This window comes from Taeniopygia guttata, chromosome 2, assembly GCF_048771995.1.
Source record: "Taeniopygia guttata chromosome 2, bTaeGut7.mat, whole genome shotgun sequence".
Taxonomy (NCBI): domain Eukaryota; kingdom Metazoa; phylum Chordata; class Aves; order Passeriformes; family Estrildidae; genus Taeniopygia; species Taeniopygia guttata.
Window position 1 is genome coordinate 52,804,864 of NC_133026.1, and position 22,501 is coordinate 52,827,364.

General features: G+C 40.0%; 1 protein-coding gene across 5 annotated transcripts in view; it reads left to right on the plus strand.

Moving 5' to 3' along the window:
• Window positions 1-22,501, plus strand: part of GLI3 (GLI family zinc finger 3) — a 204,300-nt gene that overhangs the window by 158,742 nt on the left and 23,057 nt on the right. For 3 of the 5 annotated variants that reach the window (XM_030265326.4, XM_030265328.4, XM_072925938.1), the window contains 3 exons: window positions 2,168-2,384; window positions 3,829-3,945; window positions 5,201-5,341. In XM_030265326.4, coding sequence (XP_030121186.4) covers window positions 2,168-2,384; window positions 3,829-3,945; window positions 5,201-5,341 — 475 coding nt within the window. The remainder of the gene's footprint in view (window positions 1-2,167; window positions 2,385-3,828; window positions 3,946-5,200; window positions 5,342-22,501) is intronic. The other 2 variants (XM_030265327.4, XM_072925937.1) reach the window with 1 other exon arrangement.

Sequence of the window (22,501 nt, forward strand, 5' to 3'; positions counted from 1 at the left end):
ATTTCCAAAGGCTGCCGTGTGCTTGGAACTGCCAGTGAAATCAGTCTACTTATTTTTTTCTTTTAAACTCACTCATCTGAAGGGTGAATGTCTCCTAGGCTTTAACCACTCACAGAGAAATAAAATACTTCAACCTGTTTGTGTGTCGTGTTTGTTCATCTTGGTGAATTTGACAGCATCTTCAGGATGGTGCCGTCTAGTGTTTGAGTGTACGAGGTGAACTCACAGTGTGTGTGTGGAAGCAAAAAACACCAGGGTATATAGTAAAGAGGCTTTGTTTTCAACCTGATCTGTGGCAGTGTAATTGTGTGTTTTTTAATGAACAGACCAGAGTAGTTACACTTAGCAATGTTTGTTCACTAAAAAGGAAAAGGGGTGTTAAATCATTATGTTCTTTGATGAATGGCTTGTACACTGAAGAATAAATTGAACAAACTGGCATAGAGCTCAGTGAACATGAAATCAGCTATTAGAAGAAAGCTTGTGAACAAATTCTAAGCCTGATATGCATCTTTTGATTAATGTCCTATTAATCATCCATAGTGGCTACCTTAGCTAAGTCGTGCTGTAATCATTCATGGTTGCTTACAGGAACACTAGCAGGGACTATAGAGCTTCAATAACTGAATATTATTACTGATTTCTCCCTAACTCTTGCTGTGAACAATTACTGTTTTCACTACATTTCTGCCTTCCTTTATTAGAAAGAATACAATGCAGATTGAAAAGAGAGTTCCTCAAAGGCCAGTAAAATTCTCCCACGGTATTCTTAATGATATTCTGTCCTAAATGGGCAAACTGTTGTAATGCAGAGTTCTCACCAGGAATAATAGTAATGTAATCACATTGAATCACATGTTAGGGATTGTAGTGAAAAAGACAAAATGTATAGTCATATTAATGAACACAGATTTTCTGCAGAATTATTACTTAAAATGGTTGAAATTATTTTGGCTTTTTGTATCACAGTATTTTCAGTTAATGCACTTAACAGCAACAGCAATTAAGGCTCCAGACTGTTAACTTGGATAAATTTGACATTAGAAAAAGCCTTGATTCTTGGAAGGTATAATGCCCACACCCATCTCTTTTGAGATGAAATGTTTTATATTCCTGTGGCTTTTTTGAACTCTGGTAGTTCAGTATATTTTTTTAAATCAATGAATATTCTTTTTCTTTTTTTTTTTTCCCTTTATGGTTGGAAGCTATTGGCAAATACAGGAGGATCTCTTACTCCTGTGTGCAGATTTAGTTCCACACCATTTATTTCTGAAGTGTGACACAAAGAATGCTTTTGCACTACTCACAAAATAGGTCCTTACATGGCAGTGTAATTTCCCCCTAAGTCACTGTGGTCTGGGAAATACGGTGAAGTAATGAAGTGATGACAGGTATTAACATACATAATGGGCTTTAATAGACATTTAATGTTGTTTAACTGGAAGAAGGAGAAGTGCTTTCCCATTGGAATATTTCTACATTGGAAGTCATTGATCACCAATTTCAGAGGGGAAAGGTTAATCCATCAGTTTCTGTAACCAAACGGCACTGATGGAAATTCTTTAGGTGACATTCTGGATGAACTGAGCTTTCCATCTTTGCAAACAAATGAGTGATATGACAAGCATGGTGTTCAGAACACATTTAACCAATTGATTTTCTCTCCTCTTGTAATAAGATCTAGAGACATATGAAAAAGTGTAGCATGAGCCAAGATTAAAGGAATTGCTTCATACACACGAACATAGGGGAACTGCATTATCAATAAAAGTACTATAAAGCATGTAGGCACCCATTCTTTTTCTTTATATAAAGTTTGTTATTGCAATAAATAGCTGTTATTGAACTGCCTGCCTTTTATTTCGGTTTTTCTGAATTTTATTTCAGTTAGCTTTCTGTGGTTTCCTGGTAGAGGTTAGGAAAAAATGTTATGTTGTGTTATGGTACCATTTTTGTACTCACTAGTAAATCCAGGGCAACTCTGGATTTAAAATCAGGATTTATCATCCTTTGGGGCATGAAGAAGGATATGAGTGGGAGGGGGAAGTCTGGCTTCAATTAGTTTAAAGATATAAAATATATTTTAAAGTTTTAATCTGTAAAGTTCCTTACTGTAATGATCCTCATCTTTTTCCTCTCTCTTCCCTCCTTTTTCTCCCAAATTCAGCCCTGCTTTGAGTTTCACATACCCTCCTACACCAGTATCCCTCCAGCAAATGCATCAGCAAATTATAAGTCGTCAGCAAACCCTAGGTTCAGCCTTTGGACACAGCCCTCCACTCATCCATCCTGCTCCAACTTTTCCTACCCAGAGACCTATCCCTGGCATCCCCAGTGTCCTGAACCCTGTCCAAGTCAGCTCTGGACCCTCTGAGTCCACACAGGTGAGAGACAACAAAAGAAACCTTTACACCCCATTAATTTAAAAATTAAATAAATGGCAATGTCTCAATGGCAATTAATCACCACTGTCACTGAGACCCTTTGATAACAGTTTTCTTGTAGCTCCAGTGTTTGCAGGCACTTTATTATGAATCACAGGAGTGTTGATGCAGTTCCTGATTGGTAGTGTGCTTTTTAGTCCTCATAAATATTCCAGTGTACTGCAGCGGCTTTTTGTTCCATACTGCCTCTCCTCGATCTTATACAGGGACCTAGTAGAGGTGGGGAGTAAGAAAAGGGGCAAAACACATCAAAACACCAATATTGTAAAGATTAGCAGCTTCACCTTCAAATCAGGCTGACCCTAGGATATACAGGGTCATATTCTGCCCTCCTTGTTCAACTGTGAGTAATCTGAAGCAAGTAATTCTGTGAGCAAGAAAGAAACTCAAAGACAGTGAAGAGGATTGAAGGTTTCTTCTCTGATTTGCACAAAATTGGACTTACTGGGTTTGAATTAATCATTTCAGTAAGGTGTATCTCAAAAGCCGGGAATGAGCAGCAGTGAATCAGGCCCCTAATGTGGACTTTATCACAGTTTGTGATTTGCCTGCTATTAACTAGTGCTGTTTATTTCTGTATGACCTGGGATAGGTTATTTATCAGCCTGGAAGCTGTTTATCTCCTGGCTAGCTTTTACAAATGTAGAGGAAGAACATACTGCTGTAGAAAACATATTGATTTTTTTGTGGGGTCTCTGCAAGTTCAGATATCTTTAAAAGATCTCTGGATTCCTACAAGATCCATTTGCAGGTGTAGTTAATGGTGTTCGGTCGAGCGGAACAAGAGAAAAACAAGATTCTGGCCTGTTTATGTCAACTCTTTTGCTATTAACTTGTGGGAATCTAGGACTTCATCTAGGATTTTTTGGCTGAGTCTCACACTAGCATTCAGTTCTTCCTATCCACCCATTATAATGGGAAACATAGTAAAGCAGCTGAGATCTTGTGTGCAGATATTAAATGCAAAACCTTTCCTTCAAGTGTGAAAAAATAAATGTTTCTCCTGTGTTTCTTTGAGCATGCAGTGATTTTCCTTTTCAAAATTGTCCTTCCAAAGTTGTTGTTATGTGGAAAATCAAGTTCTTCCTACCTCTCACTGCTCTGACAAAACCAGCATTGGTTTGTAGCAAGCAATTGCTTCAAATGCTCCCCTTCCCACTCCCTCCCTGCTCCACTACAAGGTTGAGCAATGCAGCTCTTTCATGAGCCAATGCTATGTAATTGAAGAACAATGTAATTGCATATCCAGTATAAGTAACAGTGCAGCTTCTCCATACAAAGTTGCTGAGCAGATGCTGCATATTTTTGTTTGGAGCCACATGTTTATCACAGTCTAATTTTGTCTTCTTCTGGGGGAAAAAAAACAAACCCCACCTGCCTGCAGCAGAATAAACCCACAAGTGAATCTGCAGTGAGCAGCACAGGAGACCCCATGCACAACAAGCGCTCCAAGATAAAGCCTGACGAGGACCTCCCCAGCCCAGGAGCAGGAAGCATGCAGGTATGGAAGCCAGATTCCAGTCATGAGCCTTCCCTCTTGCTGCTGGAGTGCACCTTTCCTGTGACACACAGATTTTCAGACTCCTTTGCACTTTGTGTGCTGCACACACGGGCAGTCTCCGCTCACAGTAGCCAGGGTTAAATGGGAACAGCTGCTGGGGTGCAGAGTCTGTAGCAGGATGAGGCCAGAGAGGAAGGAGGCTGATGGAGAGGCACCTCTGACCAGTCAGAGCATGCTCAATGCTCTGTTTGCCATGGAAAAGTGAACAACAGACATTCAGGTCTTTATTAAGGACAAGTTTTCTGTTCAGCAAAAATACTTAAGGCCACCTTGACTCTTACTGGGTCTTAGCACTATAGTGCCACTGAGGCCCCTGTGTCAGGCTCCAGTCTCGTTTGCTGTACATTCTATACCAGTTAATGCCACAGCTTTTAGTGGAGTGACTCTTGATTTACAGTGACTCAGGGGAGATGAGAATCAGAGCCTCAGTCTTGTGAGTGAATCTATAAAAACAAAGCAGAGGTCTCTCTAAATCCTTCAGCAGGTTTGGAATGGAAAAATAGCACGAGTGCATAATCTGAACCAAATATTTACGCTAACATCTGGCTCTTACTCTCAGCAAATAAAAAGCTGGGGAGAATGAGGTACCCTGATGAACTGGAGGTGGGAAATCTAACCCCAAAACATAACACTTTCGTGCCCTGCTCACCCTTTTATGCACACATTAAGGTCAAGAGCAGCCTAACAAGTAACTCAAAAATTACCAGTCTACTCTTGGAAAGATTTTAGTATGGAAACCTGTTACTGTTCTAATAATGCAAACACACTGGATTACTGGTGATCCAATTTCTGTCCAACCCTAGTACTAAAATCAAATTCCAATTAATTCAATTATATTGAATAGTGCCTTTCACATTGGTGGTACCACTGAGTCATGAAAGCCAGGTGCACAAATAACAAGCTGGACCATTATGATTCATTTTGAATTGAAATGTAAAGGGAATGAAGAATTTATTTTACATGTATCATTTGCAAATGGCTTTTGGCTTATCAGGCCTCTTTTGGGCTTCTCTATTTTGTAGAATGGAGTTGCAAAGTGAAGTGAGAGTAAAATAATCTTCCCTCCCCTGCCTCCTCCACACACACGCACACCCTCATCATCTTTCTTTAATGCTGAAGTAATTCATTTTTCTTCCTCCTCATTTTTAGAATTTCCTCTCTCTTCTTCTCACCCCTGTTTTTTTCCTCTCTCCAGGAACAGCCAGAAGGAATGACCTTGGTAAAAGAGGAAGGGGACAAAGATGAAAGCAAACAGGAGCCTGAAGTGGTCTATGAGACAAACTGCCACTGGGAAGGCTGTTCCCGGGAGTTTGACACGCAGGAGCAGCTAGTGCATGTAAGTTAATGGTATTCAGGAACTAGGTTTTAAAACTACGTGACCTTTTTCATGGGGGTCAGCTTCTCTGACCCTATGCTGAGTCAAGTTTCTTAGCTAACAGAGCTGCAAACTGGAGAGGGGTTTATGAGTTTCTGAGAATAAAGAAAACTCGAAGCCACAGTGCTTGACCTGTTCAGTCAGCTAAAGCTTAGTGTAAAATTCAATAAAGTCTTCCACAGAGATTGTAATGGCTCTGATCCTGTAAGCCAGCAAATGCTATTTTGAGTTAGAGACTTTGATAGTTATTGAGTAATAGTAAGCTGGACATGAATGATTATTAACCTTTAGCCAAGTTTGATTTTTTTTTTCTCCCCAAAGGGGCTGTAACAGTAGAAATAGGTGAGGGGAATATTTTCTCTTCACTAAGAGAGGTTTTGCTATCAATTTACTGTTGTGTGTAAACCGAAAGGGATTATTTGGCTAAGTACATGGGGACATGAGTTACTTCAGTCATTTTAGCAAAAGCAAACTGTATCATCTTTTCTGTGCTATACCAAATATTAATTCTATCTCCATTAATTTTTTTCCCACTCTGCCACCTCTCCCAAATAAACAATTTCTACTGTTTGGTAGTATTGTAAGATAGAAAGTGAGTAATCAAAATTCAGAATACATCCTGAAAAGTACAATCCCTTGCAGTTCTAACTTCCTTAACCAGTAGCACCTCTCTGATTTACTGGCATCATAGAATATATTAAATACTCCGAAAAAAAAAAATTAATTTCTAGTAAAGAATAGAGACAAACATCCTCAGCAAATGAGCAGTGTGACAGAATTGTATTTAGTTTAGAAAATTGTTTAATACTTTACTGGAGATCATGCAAAATCTACTAGAGAATGTGGCTAGTACTTCTGAAATAACTAGTTGAAAAATCCACTTTTTCACCCAAAATAAATAAAAACAAACCCACCATATATTTCCAAACACTATGACAAATGGTAAGCTTATCCTGCAAAACTGACTTTAGTAAAGCAATATCAGCTTTCACTTGCTGGAGTGTGAGAACCTCTTGGTATTGCATTTAGTCATCAAGATGTATTTTCAGGTTCTTGTTATTATTAAGTAGTAGCAGCAGCAGTAACAACAATAATGGTAAATAAAAGACTATCAACAATTAAAATAATATGCAAAAAGCAACATTTTTCCAAGAATCCTTTCAGATATTTTGCACACATAATTCCCTAGCATTTGAATAGGCCAAACTGAAATGTTAGGAGAAACTGTCTTGGTGTCACAGTACCTTTTGGGGAAGAAGTGCCATACTTCTGCAAGTCGTTTGACACATTTAAATTAAAAGATCAAATGTTGGTCTTTGAATTGATTCTGTGCAAACAGGCCAAATGACATCATATGGGGCTCTGCATAGTCACAGTCTTTATATCTGCTAGCAATTGTAAGGCTGAAGTTTTATGATGCCTGGGAAACCTTTCAGTATTCAGAAATTATCCCAGTGACAATACATAATATACACAAAAATATATGAACTAAAAGAGAAATTCAGAATAAAGGTAACTTTGGCAAGAAAAAATAAAAAGGATTTTTTGATGTTCCAGGTATAAAATATAATAGAAGTGCACTGAGCATGTTAGCTAATAGCTTGTGTTTTGTATTTTACAGTGAATTAAATTGACAGGGTGGTAGTTTAGTTCTTCTGGAGTGTAATTTTAAAGTTAATTTGTTAGTTTTGTTGGGATTTTATAGCAAATATGCTTGCATTTTAATAGTAAACAGCAATGGTCAACTGTAAAAAGGGTATTTCTTATGCTTCTGAACAATGGAAACATCTGAAACGAGTTTCTCTAGATATAGAAAAGGAATATAAAAAAGTTTTCTGTGACACAGAGCTCTGTGGCAGGGCTCAGGATTGAGGTGTGTTATGGTGGTGTTCAGATTACAAGGTACAAGACTTGACTCTATACCCTGAAGACAATAAATTCATAATGGCAACCATCACATTTGTGCTACATTTAAGTAGCACAAATCATGCTGTAAGAGTCAGCGGGATTCAGTGATGGGGCCACGGTTTGTGATTTCTTTTGCTGCTCCAGCAGAGCCCCGCTGTGGGGACTTGAGCGAGTTATTTCTGCCCAGAATTGCAAAGGGCTTTAGACATCTAACTCTGTTTGAAAGTCTGGCCACTCACCCCAGTCTGCCTTTTGCACATTTTGTCTGCCTTTGATTGCCACAGCCCTCTGATGTACATCTGCAGCAACTAGGGATATGAAGTCTGGTCTCCGCAGGGCTTCGTGGAAGGGCAGTCCTGGTTTTGCTTAGGTGTGTCACTCTGGCAGAAAGTGTTCTGTCCTTGAGCATGAGGTCCTTGAAAATCTGAGGTGAAAAAGTGGCATGGCTCATGTATGCCTCCTATCCAAATACTGTAGGTAAATCCAAGTAGATACAAATTGCTGTAGCTGTGCTTAAATCAGTGTCAGCACAGTTCATAGTGCTGTGTGTGGTGCATGTGCGTGTGCATGCCTGAGCCAGGCACAGGCAAGGCTGTGTGTCTCAGGGCCCGTGCACACACTTGGCTCTGCAGCCCTGACACTGTGGGAGCAGCTGGTGGCCTCTCCAAGCCCGAGGCCTCACAGTGCCACTCCTCCTGCTCAAGCGTGGCAGGAGGAGTGCACCCGACACACGTACAAGGTCTTTCACCCTGTGGCTCTGGGGCCACGTACTTCAGGCTGTTCGGCTGTCAGGACCCACCTGATCTGGCAACAGAATTCTGCCACCATGTCTCTCCTGGCTGCACGTGCTACTGCTCTCCTGGTGATCCCCACTGGCAGACTCAACAGGGCCTGAGATGCTCCAGCTGAGCTTGAAGAGCTTGAAGGTTTGGTAGTAAAATGCTGGACAGGATGTCAAAAGTGTAGATAACCATCCGGGTTTGTTGATTCTGCTGTGGGGTAGTAATCACCAAGACAGAGGCAACTGGCATAGATAAAGGTAATAAAGGCTTAAATTACCCTAGCAAGACTCATCCAGATAACATCTGCTGTCTTTCTGGACAGTTGTAACCATGCATAATAGCAAGAGATCAGACCCAGAATGTCCAATGGCACAGGACAGACTGTTATCCAAGCCTTGCTTCCCAACGCACTGAAATTTTGGAGGAACTGTGGTGTTAAGGGAAGAGATGGACGTATGTTTCTAGCTGTTTGTTTTGTTTCCTGAAGGATTAGGTAACTCTCCATGAATTCTAATCATGCCAGGTTTAGTAGAGCTTCGAAAAACTTTTCCACAATACACACTGCACACAGTTCATGGTATAGATGACATCACTCCCACTGTGTATAGGATGTATACACATCCTATACATATTCAAGAACATATGCATGTGTTTTGAAAAAGGTAAATATGAGTTCATGTATATTCTGGTCTTTCTGTCATATATGGATAGCTTTGTTATTTCTTGGGGAACTTCGAGACATGATTTACTTTGAAATCAACTCTAGTTGAATCAGCACTACAAAGTGGTGTGTGACATAGCACGTATGAAATGATAAAGGCAAACAAAGTCTGTGCCTAAACAAACAAAGTCTGTGCCTATGTGGTATAGCTTTACAGCAGAAATTGCAATGTTGTGCAAATTTCAGTAGTCAGCATTTGATATCATTTTCTGCATTTCTGTAGCAAAGTCTTGCAGTTATTAGTGTAAAATGTAGGTGCCACTGAAAGTGTTCTTTGGTCCCCATGTTTTCTGACTGAATTTATTAACAGAACCTGAGCTGCTATGAATAAATAACTAAAAAGCTACCTAAAAAAATTATTATTGACCCACCCAGAAGGGTCTGACAGTGAAATTTTGGCACAGGTGTTCTTATTTTCAAGTGATGTGAGCCACTTAGAATTCAGCATGGTTAAATTTTCATGATGCATGCACCAAAAGGCAAGGTGTTATACCATCAGATGCTCTGCCTTATTTGTAACACCTATCCATCCTTCCTCTCCCCCCTCCTTCTCTTACAGTTAATAGAAAGATTCATGATTCTTCATGGTTGTCTATCTAGCGTCTGACAGTACCGACTGCACTGCTAAAGCAAGTCACTATCTATAATTGATATCCTTCTATGGAATAGGGTACTGGCTGCAATTGAAGGGTTTTGCTGAAAGCTTTTAAATCCTGACAAGTTCTGCCCTTGTTCTGGTTGTTGCTGAGCTGCACTGCTGAGATCCCAGGGTTATTTGAAGTTGATGCAAAAGGGGTGCGTGTGTTGCACATTAGCAAGACGCAAAGTTGGTGAAATACATTAGAGCTGCCACTGCATTCTCCCACCAGGTAGTCTTATTTACAGTGCACTGCACTCCTGAAAAGGCTGGTTACATTAACGTTTGAAATGTCTATTATAGGTTTCTTTCTTTCCCTTTTTTCTTCCCCTCAAAAAATTAAAAGAACGATCTTATTTATTTTAAAGCCTTAGTTTGCTGCTGGGGTCTTTATCATTCAGCTGTTTAATTAATTTCTCTGCCCAGCGAGATATTATAATTGGGCTTAGCTGAGCTCAAGTTTGTTTTAAATATGAGCGCCTAGAAGCTAATAAGATATTGTATATATTTATAAATCTGCTTTTTGTTGCAGTTTGTCCCTTTTTTTCCCCCCAGAAATCAGTTAAGAATAAAATACTGCAAAAGGGTTAGATGCTAAAGATAAAAGTTTACTTAAGAAAATTATCCTTCAAGGAAATGACTGAATTTATTGTTAAAAATTAATACAATGGCAATCAGAAAAGTGCAGTGCTGCCTATTTCTCATCCCCCTTGCTGCGTAGCCTTGATGATAATTATTTTTTGTTCAAAAACATGCTTGAAGAACTGTAGAGCTATTTTTTTGTTAGTGTTTTCTCCTGAATTGTACAGCAGTAAAATTCTTTCATTGTTGTTACATTTGATTAGATGAGATCAAAAACCCTAACTATCAGCAACAGCTTACATTCAGGATTCCATTTGCTGAGGTCTTCCTGCCTGGTTGCAAAGCCCTGTTGACTGGAGCACTCCCCTGGCAATCCCTGGAGATTGTACCACTCCCCACAGTTTACTTCTTGCAGAAGAGGGCAGCTTCTTGTGTTTTTCAGGTACCCACATGTTCCCAAAGCATCAGAGTTCACTAAGAGTACTGAAAAGAACCATTACCTGCAATTCTGAGATGGGAGTTTCTTCATGTTCTTGCTCTCTGTTCCTACAGAAAACAGTGTGTTCAACCCTGACCAACAGAATTTGGCCAGCAATTCATGGAAACCAATATAAACCCCAAACTGTGCCCACATCCAATCTCTGCTTAGGTTTTTACAGCATCTGTGAGGTGCCTTAATAAATCGTGTGCACCTCAAAACACTTTGGAGCACCAGGAGGTAGGGAACACACCACTCTGAAGGACTAGTCCTCTTTACAGTGAGTGATATGGGATGCCCAGAAATAAGGAGACTCAAAATCAATAGATTTGAAAGTCTTACTTTCTCTGTTACTGTGCTGGCTTTGGCCTGTGGCTTCTTCCTCAGCTCCTCTCCTGTAGGAGAGCTGTAGGTAAGGACTGGAGAGAGCTTCACCACTCTTCTCTAAACCAAGATCCAACTGCAATAGGAGGGTAAACCAGATTAAAGCAGTTCCCCTGATATCAGCTACAGTGCAGCAGACCTGTAAGTGACCCTGAGAGTTGCACATTGCCCACCACGTGCAAGAGGAGAAACTGCCCTGTAAGCAAAGGGCCCCAAAGCTGCCAAAGCCAAGCAGGTGCTGGGTGCAGCTGTGTCAGTAGGCATCTACACCTAAACAGAGGCAATTGCACACATCTGGCCCAGCAAACAGAATATCCTTCATGCATTAATGGTTTCTTTTCTCTGGGTCCTGGAGGTATGCTTGCAAACTGGCTGTGGGGCAGGTGAAGTCCCAGCTTTGTGAAGCAAGTGCCTTACAATCCCAAAGGGGTGTAATTACACATCCCAGTTTGCATACTTCTCAAAATACGTTCAGGGATTTACTTAATATTTAATTCTTCTTTGGAGAGGCAGTTTTTGGTGCTTTTTCATTACAGTTTTATTTGGCTCTAGTACAGTAACACAGAGAAGCCTCAACCCATTCACAGGCTCATTGTGCACGGCAGTGACAGCTATTGCCCTGAAAGGTTCAGGAATGTTTCCTTTAAATTGAAAAGAGTAAAGACTAGATAAGAACATGAAATCCATTATAGTAATCATTTTTTCCTGACAAAATGAGAATGTTTTATGTTCAACAGCAAAGGGGGTTCTGTTGATGGTTTTACTCTATTTCATCTTGTTTCATTTTTTACTGACTGGGGTCTGGACCCTAACTCATACTTGGAGAAGGAGTGCTGTGGACAAAAGAAATCAGTTCTTCAAGTGAGACAAGCCCAAGGGCTTGGGCTGAAAGTTGGGACAAATTGGAGAAGTCAGGGAGTAGTTTCAATGGCAGGCAAGTGCCATGAGAAAGCTTTGTTTCACTTTTTCACCACCCAATATATTTGATCTTTGTAGCTGTGAGGGTACAGTGGAATAGAAGCAGAGATTATAGCAAATAATCACAAGAGATATCTGTACAGAAGTTTTTAGATTTTGAAATCTCTTCCTCATTACTATTTAAAGGCTGATTTCTAATTAAGACACCACCTTTCTGTGCTAGATTATAAACTGCTGAGCCCATTCTTTTGAATTGTGGCAGAATTGTTGAATTGTTTATAGGCCAGCAATTTATTAGATGGCATAGCAAAGCTGGTAAGCAGATCTGTGCCTTTGAGAGCATGTTCATTCTCGGTTTCTGTCTGGGTATCTAACACAGTCTTGTTTAAATTAAGCAAGTCTTTAACCCCCCATCAGAGGTGTGCATGTAACTGCTGTTGAATTTTAAGGTTAAGTAACCACAGACGGACCTCACTGCTGTTCTGGAGCCTCAGTAGCCCCCAGGCTCTGGCACAGCCCCTGCTTGTGCTTCTCAGCACATCCTTGTTCTGCGTCACTCACCGTGATGCCCTTTGCCTCCCAGCAGTGTTAAAAGTCATCGGTGCTGCCTTGTGAAGAGATCTTATTCACTGTGGGCTTGACCCAAAGGCCAGCTGTGCTTTGGCTCAGGTCCTCTTAAGCACTCCACCGCACAAGTGCATCAGCAGTCTCCCTGCCTGGAGTCTGGCTTTTGATGAATCACAGAGAAGGGGGAAAAAAATAACATGGGGATTTCTTTTTTGATAGAGAAAGGTTTACAACAAAATAAATCCATCCTAATCTGTGAAGTATTAAGAGGGGATTTAGAGAGGGAAATGTAATCATTTTTTAATTTTAATTCCTCTTTAATTAGCATTTCTTTCACAGCATTAAGAAAACTTGTTGTTAGTCTGCTGCTGCTATGGCTTTATGAGTTGCCAAAGTCATTGTCTTTGAATTGGTATCCCTGAAAGAGGTTGCTAAACTGTGGTATGTCCTTTAAATAACACTTCTTTTTCACTGTTATAGGTAGAGACGAACAGTGCTGCCCCCTGTGCCCTGGGAAGTTACTCTACCCACTCTATCCATAGTGAGTGGGCACTTGGGTGGAAAGGGCTGTGCAGGGCGTGAAGTTGGTGATTTGTGGGTATATATACTTACTTGAAGTGTTTGGCTGAGAATTCAGCTGGTGAACACTTCCAAGTTACTGATATTTTACAGGTGATTTCCAGTTTTGGGGAGAAATGTAGGATAAGAATCTGCCAGCCAAGTCCCAGGGGAGCCCGTTCTGACTGAGTGACAAATGCATAGGCAAGAGTAAAGCAGAGAACTAAGTTGACTCTTCACTTCCTGACTCTTGTTGGCGTATCATGGAGAAGAGAGAAAAGGGAAGTCCCTCTCTGCCTTAATTTTGCTGCCTCAGAGCTGCAAGGAGGGCTGGGCTTATGCATGGACTTCAGGTACCTTTCAGTCCTGACAAAATGGCCAGGACAAAACAGATTCACCTGGACAGAGCTGTTCTTTCTATTCAGCTTTTTTATGCCTTGCTTCTGTTAAGTGATTTGATGTCACATAGCCTGTGTTATTGGGGTGAACCAGTGGAAGATCTACCTTGATGTGTTTGGTGTGGTATATCTCTGCACTGCTTTTCTCACCCGTATTCTACCAAAAAATCTACTCATAATAAACCAATCCTGTATTGGGAAGAATAGAAATCTGTGAGTGCTGGCTCAGCTGCATGTGGAAGTGCTTTTTCTGAGACAGAAGTGGTAAATCAGCATGTACAAAAGGAGGCAGAGACAGGCAACTTAAATATAGACATGAGTGAAGTTTCTGAATTTGGTTTTGAAAGGGCTGGGCTGTATGGATTCATTTTTGCAGTCTCTATTGTTTGTGTTACCTCTTAATAGAAAGAAAAATAAAAATAGAAAGCGGATGAGCCTTTTATTGTGGGGAAACAAATGTAGTGTTATCCTGTGCTTAAACTTTAGTGTAAGCATGACTTTTCTTCAAGATGTTGAGTACCTAATCTGTAAAATGAATGGGTGGTGTTTTTGTCAGGAGTGGGTCCTCCAGTGGCTTGCACTGTAGGTATGAGGTCTGCATATCCCATTCTTATGTGTGTCGCAGGGCTGAGATGCTGCAGTTCTCCGTGAGATAAAGTAGTCAAGCTGAAAATGAAACAAAGCTCCAACTGTATCCCTCCTTGTGTTTAGCAGAGATAAACTACAGTGGAGTCTCAGTGCTGCTCCGTTTGGCTTCTGGCAGCAGCTTTAATTGGTAAAATGCAGATTTTTTTTTTGATCAAGAGAGGATTATTCTTGTTATCAGTCTGGAGCATCTTATTTCAAGATGAAAAGGCTTCACTGAATTACAGATGCCAACATTTTTACAAAGCACTTTGGCGATTGACATCTCAAAGAGAAAGTATGATTTATTAGCCTACAATGGCTAACACTCAGCACTGGGCTAGGTCCCACTGATTTGTGAAATTGCTTAATATGAATTGCCTTTTTGTGCAATTCAAGCCCCAGGTTTTTCAAATAAGCTCATAATATAAAGTGCATGAAACATTGCATACCTGAAAAGGGAGAGGTGTAATGGGTCTGTGTAGCTAAAAAGAAAAGCAAAAGGAAAAGAGGGATAAAGAGAGAGAAAGAGAAAAAGAGAAAGAAAAGAGACAGAAAAAAAAAATACCTACTTCTAAATCCATCTTGGTGGTGCTTTTTTACAGTACTTTGGTTGAAATGTTGGCAGGGTAAAGATTAATAACAAGCCTTGTCGCTATCAGTACTTGCTTGTCGATTCTCTGTAACAGGGCTGTCTGTTCAGCATGGAAATTATTGATTAAATAAAAATTGCTATTAGATTGTGATGTGATCCATAATCACAAACAATGGTGGACATTCTTCTTTCAGATCCAAAGCCATGCATCAAGTTTTTTCTTGCAGCAATTTATATTGTGCTGACACTTGCACCCATTAGGCTTTTATCCTCTCCTACATGTGCCAAGAAAGCATGAAAAGAAAGAACAGCAGCAGCACAGCAGCGGGTAGGCACTCACTAAATTTTTAGAGAAGCACAGTACAGATAAGTCTGTCCTTTGCTTCTGGTTAGCACCTTACCTCAGAAGTGATTCCTGCCAGATTAGGGCAACACACCTTGGATACATCCAGGGAGGTCCAGTATGGTTTGTGCAAGGGGACAGTTGTGGTGTATTATTTTAGGATTCTGTAGCATGAAGGACAAGTGTCTTTCTCATATTTATTTAGCTCTAATTTGAGGAACTCAGGATTGGAGCAGATTACCTAAAACTGCATTACTTTAGGCTGTGTTAATAAAAAAGATAATATCTTACTCTTCACATGTGAACCTGGTACCAACTTTCTCCTGTGAAAGCCTTTGTCTAAAACTAAAGGAAACTTTAGTCAAACAATTTTTTTGAGAGTTTGGCTATTTATAGGAGCTTCTGTCCCTTTGTTTCTGAATACCTACAACATATGTATGTCAGAACCGATCAAGCCAACTTGGCCTGGCTGCTAAGGAGAAGCATTCCTGTAGCTCTGGTCTTTTCATTGTAGAGTGTTTTGCCTGTTACCAGCATCAGGCAGGATTGCCACAAGAGTTCTGTACCTCTGTACAAGAGCTGAGAGTAGAGAATCTTAATACAGTGGATATGCAGTGAATTTATTGTTGTTGTTAGTGTAAGTTTTCTTAAAGTGAAGTGAAGGCTGTTTCCTTTAAACTGTTATCAGTGCTAATTATTGAACAATGTATTGTACAATTCCTCTCTCTCACTACCACTGGGGTAGTGTTTACATTTCTTTATCGTGCCTCTGTATTATGTGTAATATTGCCTCAGATAACCAAGAGAACCCTGCCTGCAGTATTTGACCATTTGCCATATTATCCTTGGCTTTAAAGAGTGTTTAACAGTGAGCTTAGCTTGCTCAATTATGCAGGGCAAGTACAAAATTTTCAGGCTTGGCCACTGTCACTTAAATTGAGAGACCACTTCATTTTGCAAAGTCAGAGCATGTGCCTTGCACTCCTTCCTCCAGTGCAGCCACTCTCTCTGCATGGATCAGAGCCAAGGGATTACCAACCAGGAAATTAATTGCCAAGGGGATTCCAACACTTATGGTTAGTAAAAAAAGCTTGAACAAAGAAGTGTGTTTTATATGACATTCTGAAGGCACCAGGCTCTAGTTCTGAGAAGTTTTTGGATGAGGAAGAGTTAGAGTGATACAGGACTGCCTTCTGATTTGCTGCTGCAGATTTCTGTGGTTGACTGCCAGCACAAATCTGTCCTATTCAGATGGTGCCACAGTGGTGTATAGGAGAAGATAGGAATCTTTGAGATAAACCAGACTATTTAGGATTGATTTTTAGTTAGCAAAAGCCCTTGTAAGTTCACTGGAAGTCAATTAAAGTTAGTGTGTGGAATGCAGGGGCAGAAAAAAAATTGGCCTTGGCTCTTTTCTAAGTGTTTTAGGTGATACTCCCATATTCTGCTAAGAAATCCTGCACAGATTTCATTGCAACAGCTCAAACATACATCTTTCGATACAGTGCAGGACTGTTTGTGGCACGTATGAGAGGAGAGAAAAATGTTTTCCCATGGCAAAAAAAAAAAGATAAAAGAAGGTAACTCTGCTGCTGCTGCCTGAAACATCAAGTGTGACTAACTTCTAAAATGGGACAGAGACCTTTGCTAGCCCTGGATGTGGTAGGACATGACAGGGATGAATAAGCCTAGCATGGATGCAAAGGGGAAATTCTAAGTGGATGTCTGGTAAAAAAACCCAAGGGAAGTCTTAGAGCAGCAATAAACTGCTGCATGTGCTGAAGCTTGTTAGACATGTTTCTTGGAGGTGTTAGGAGGAAGAGCCCCAGTTACTTCCTCCAGTCCAGTTGTGATGTCATGGCTTTAACACACTGCTGCTGCTGTCAGCTACTGAGGCTGGATTAATTCTACCAGGATCTCCTCTGTGATTAAATATATGTTAAAACATATATTGCCTAGTAAAGGTTTTGGCATTTCTTATCACTGCCAGCATTTTTTTTTTTTCGTTTCTGTGAAAAGTTCATTGCTAAATGTGGATCAGGCATTATCTCTAATCTGAACTGCAGCTTTCATAGTTTCTGTATAAGTGTATTTATTGAAAAAAAAAAGCTGTTATTCAATAGTCTCTCTGCAGACAAAGCATTGGTATTTTAATCATACGAACAATTTGTATGTGTCCATGTGGTAAGCACAAGGGCTCTCTACAAAAAATCAGAAAGAATTACTGATTGATTTACACAGGAAGATCCTGATGAGGAATATATTTTCTTTTATTTTAAGTGGGCAGTATTAGCTATGCTGTAATTATTTATAAAGTACTAAAAGTAAAAGAAAGTGCATGATTTTACAAAATCAGTTCCAAGCTTAAACCAAAGGAGGTGCATGTTTTTCAGCAAGTCCTATATACATGCTTAGTGCTAGTGCCCATATGCTTAATGCACCTTGAAAAGCAGATCCCATTTAACTATTTGGCATTTACCTTGCTATTTCTTCCCTTTAGGAACAAAGGATTTTCAGTAAAAGAGGCAGTGATTTAACATTTTTGTAAAGTATCAAATATTTTGCTAATCTTTTTGCATAGATAGATGACCCATTGTACCACTCCTGGAGTTTGGAAGAATTCAAAATCTTGTTAAAAATGTACTTTTTAGTTTTTCTTTATTTTCTCTTGCTATAGCCTTTCATAAGTTTCTAAATTGATTCATGGGATTAAGCAGTTTGTCTCTGCTAATATAAAATTGTATAAAGCTGCTGCTGTACTATACAGTTACATTTTAATTCAAAGAGCCTGTTCTAAACTGGTTCCAGTGTATTTCCAAACACATGCACTGAAAGGCAGTGTAAATTTTAACAGATTTTTGTCATTAAAGCGTTACAATTTTTATAAAACAGCTCTGTCTTTATACATTCAGTTAGTGCACCACTTGTTGGGATATTTTGCTGGGTACTTTCTTTCTTCCATTTTTTTTTTAAATTTGATTTTCAAGGCATCTTTACTCCTAAGCTTTTATTTCTTGGCTCCACTACTCTGGTCTGTGCTGTGGAATGTAAAGATTAGGAACCTCTTCCAATTTTATTTTCTTGTGAACATGCCCTATGTTAAAGGAGAATATTATTACTTTTAGCATGAACCCACAGCTCAATAACTAACCATAAGAGTTGCTAAAGCCCTACTCCTGCCGAGAGCTCAGTGTGTTGGACCCATTTGAATTTAATGGGCTCCAGGCTGCCATAAGAGCTCATGTCAGCAGAGGAGCTCACTGACCCAGGATCTGTGCCTCTTGGCCAGGAGCAATGGCTGGAATTTATCAAAGCCAAACAATATGGGGGTAGAATAGTTAATTTCAGGTTTAATATATACAGCAGGTCTGATTTCCATTGAAGTCAGATGAGTTATGGTGGTAAGAAGGAGGCCTATAGTTTTTTGTCTTCTGCAGAAATGTGGGAAAACATCCAAAGTATTTAGTTCTGCCTTGTGTGTGCTGGTGTGCTTCTGTCAAAAGCAGGAATGGTATTTTCATCCTTCATACTATTTGCAAATAAGACGAAACACTTTATTGTAATGCCTCTTTATGATTACTTCCTTCTCATGTGTGCTGGCAGGAGTCCTCTGTGGTCTGTCTTTGCCAGAGAGAAAAACCCAGAAATAGAATATATGCTTTTAAGTGTGTGATACTAACATCTGTAGCAATGCTAAGTGTCAAGCTGTTCAAGTTTTTCAATTTTTTTTAAGGTAAGTCCTTTATCTTTTTGTTTAAGATTGTACACAGATGTATGTGAGTTCAGATTTGTAAAGAAGAGTAAGCCATTGCTCACCTTGGGTACTGCCTGTAAGGGAGATTTTTAACATGGTTTTCCTGAAATTCTCCAGCCGTTGCATGTCAAATCAATTTTTATCCTTAAATGCAAAGATCATGAAGCAGAAAATTTTGAAGTTGAGCCTCAGGTGGTTTTCTCTCCTTCCATATTCAGCCACTCCTAGAAGGTGTCATTTTCTAGGCAGCATTTACTGGCAGTCTTAGAACCAGTGAAGCAGATGTTTGGACAGTCTTTAGCCTTTTCCCCGTCCAAACTGTAGGAGAACCTCTCCCTTGTTTGTGCACTACTGCTTTGGCTAATTGAGAGAGGAATGTCTAATGGATCTGAGGGGAATATGGAGCTTTGCAATGTGAATTTTCTCTCTTGTGAACTTATGACTTGAACAGGCATTGCACCTCCTTGAAACCATGCTGTAAAGCTGTTTCCTGAATGCAGGAGCCCTTCCTGCAGCTCAAGCTGTAGAATTCCTGCCTGTAGCCACCTCTCAGAAAGCCTGTAAAAAGAGCTTGGATGCATGTGTGATGGAGAAGAATGAGAGGAAAGTAAGAAAAACAGGGCTAAAGTATAGAATTTGGGAGAAGACCACCTTCACTTGCTATTACATTTTTAAGATCAACATCACAGTTTCATCATGTAGGCAGCAGACACCTTTCAGCAAATGGCCTTTGTCAACTTTCTTATTCCATCCTGGTCTTTCAATCCAAGTTTGAATTCTCTATCACTGGTACACACTTCACCTGTCTTTTTTCTCCCTGTGCTTTTCTCCTTGGCAATCTGTTTTGGGGCTCTTGTTACACTGCAGGTGCCAAATTACCCTATATTTTTATCATATGGCTTTTAAATAGAAGGTATATTATATAGCTATAATTGGGGAACCTAAATGTGAAGAGCATTAAAAAAAACAATATAGAAGTGAGACAAACACACACACACACACACACACACACACACACACACACACACACACACACTTATTTATTTATTTAATTATTTAATTATTTATAAGCTAATTTTTGTAAAAGTGAATTCTATGCATTCCTGAAGTCTTGGTGAAGTTGAAAGTTATAATAGAGTTCTTCCTGTGATGTTGCCTTTTAAAAAAGAAAAAACAAAAGGCTTTTGTTCAGTCAGCATACCAGTTTAGATGCTCAGAGCAGCTCTCAGCCTGTGTGTTCAAACACACTAAATCTACACCAGGAAAGATCCTCCTGAGGCAAGTGGAAGTTGGAGGAGAGTTTGGCAGCACCCTTGCTGTAGTGTGGAGTGTGTAACACAACCTGCAGGAGCTGTGCAGGGAGCGCTGCCAAGGAGGCAGCCAGGAGGGCAACCAGGAGAGCTGGGAAGCACTGCAGACAGCAGGCAGGTAGGAAAAGGTGTTGGGAGAAATACCAGGAGTGCTCAGCTTGTGGCTGGCCCCTTTTACTCTTCCAGGAGTACTGCAGGGGCACTTCTCCCCTACAGGCTCCTTCATTTCAGTGCTCCAAGAATTTGTCATCCTCATGCAACCCTTTTGCATCTTTCCCTCCTTCAGTAGTTCTCAGGAGAGCAAGGCTCCTCCTTGGAGAGCAGAGATTTAAACAGAACATCCCTGTTTGAGAACAATTGACTTGAGCACTTGGCTTGTGGTTTCCACTATCAGTTCCTTCTGCAACCTCCTCACGAAAATGCAATTAGCCTGTCCTGGAGCAAGTCACAGATTGGGCAGGTGGTTGAAGAAAGAAGTGGAGCCTTTAAAAAAAAAAATAGGGAAGCTGTGATACCTTGCTTGAACTAAGGCAAATGTGATACAAAGCATCAGTGCTGGAGGAGATGGTAAAACCCAGTTATCATGACAGCATGCATTGAAAAATTACCTCTCTACAGCTGGGGGGAAAAAAAAAAGCAATAAAGAAAGCTGGAATTCCTGTATCATGCCAGCTTCACCTATTAGTGCCCCAGCTAGTAATACAAGAACACAAGTTCCAAGGAAAACAAGGCACTTGATTTTTGACAGAGTTATGGAAGAGAACATCAGAGAAGAAACAGACCTGAGTCATTGAAACACCTTTCCTACCGCTGTAAAACTGGTATGATTATTGTCCACAACTTCTATGTTGATGTCCTTGCAGAATCTCATTTCTTAGATTTTCAGGTTTAGCAAATAAAGATGCAGTTTCTGCCCATTGCTTTATAGTTGCATGCTCTGACACAGGAAGTCAAGGGAGAGCTGTAAAATATTGCCCTTGATGGGAGTGCATTTTGCTGCTAACAGACTTAACTGTACTGCATATGTGAATATATATATATATTAAATGAAACAAGAACAAGATGTGATCTTATTAGGAAAGAATCCCTGCAATATCCCAGAAGTCCCATTCACTCCACAGAATATACCAGAGTCCACCAAAAAGCGGTCCAAAACCTGGAAACACATACAGCCTGACAAGAAAGCTGTTTGCCCTGTTGGTATTCTGTCACATCCATACTGGATAACTGCTATATCAGAGATTAAAAGAAGGTCATGCTGTATTATGAACCACTGTCTTTATTTTTAGGATTAGATAACTTTTCTCTTTTTTCCCCCCACTGATTCCCTTTATATCCTAAGGGCAGATCCTTTCTCTTGGGTCAGGAATGTAATAAGGCAGGTTTTCCTCTCTCCAGGATATTGTGTCTGTCTCACTGTGTTTAAATTGCCACAGAAAGCTTTTCTGAGCAAAATACTGTATTTTCTTTGTACAAGAGCCAATGATTGACGTATCCGTGGGGACTTCTCTGTCTTTAGCATTTAAATATACAAGTTGGATATGTTTAACCTATTGATAGGCAACGAAGACAACTACAGGATTTACTGCAAGAGAACAAAAGGAGAAGCAGAAAGAAAATACATTTTTTTTTAACTGGGGGATTTAGAAATTTTATTGCTGTTGTTAGGACAGGGAGATAAAAAACATAATCAGAATCAGACCTATATTTTCAGCTGAAGGAGGGAGGTGAAAAGCAAACAGTCCTGGTGAGCTGTGTCCTTTGAATTAGTATATTCCTGTTTATTAGTAATACAGTTTCCCATTTAGAGAACACGACTTATCCAATCCCATATGTAAAAAGTCATTTGATTCACCATGGCTTGCTTAAACAGCATTTGAGGCAAAAAGATGATTCCTGCTCAGGCATTCAGTGAACTACACAAAATGCAAAAGTTCATTTGCTATTATTAGTTTGATTGCTCTTGGCCTTTGTGCATTCCTTGCTTCTGAACTTGCATGGCCCATGAAGCAGGGACAGTCTCTTTCCATGTGTTACACTGAACCCCAGATCTTTACTAAATTTTTACATATGACTATAAACCCAGTCTTCTCCCAGTGGCAGCTGTGCTGGTCCAAGAAAGCTGTTGACCCTGATTGTTGCAACATCTCTGAGGTTCCCTTCAGTCTACAATTTATTTGGGCATGCTCCCTCAGACACTGGAGTCCTCCTTTCTTACTGTTTCCATCCCCTCTTCCAGTCATTGGTTTCCATGCTGCCCTTGTGTGCCTGTCATCTCTGTCCTTCTATGTAGATGGGTTATCCCAAGTATAATCATCATAATTTTTCAGTTGACTTAGGGCTTCTAATTTTGATTCTTCCCTTTCTTCATTGACTGCTGTTGCCACTTCTCAAAGGACAGAAATGGGTATCCAGAACAGCACAGTAATAGATGAGCTTCAAGCATGAATTTAGCTGGAGTGCTGACTGAAGTCTCTTTTTAGTCTTATAATTAAGTATTAACAATCATGGACACGGAGTTCAAATAAGTTTGTAAAACAGGTAAGTTACATTTCCCATTTT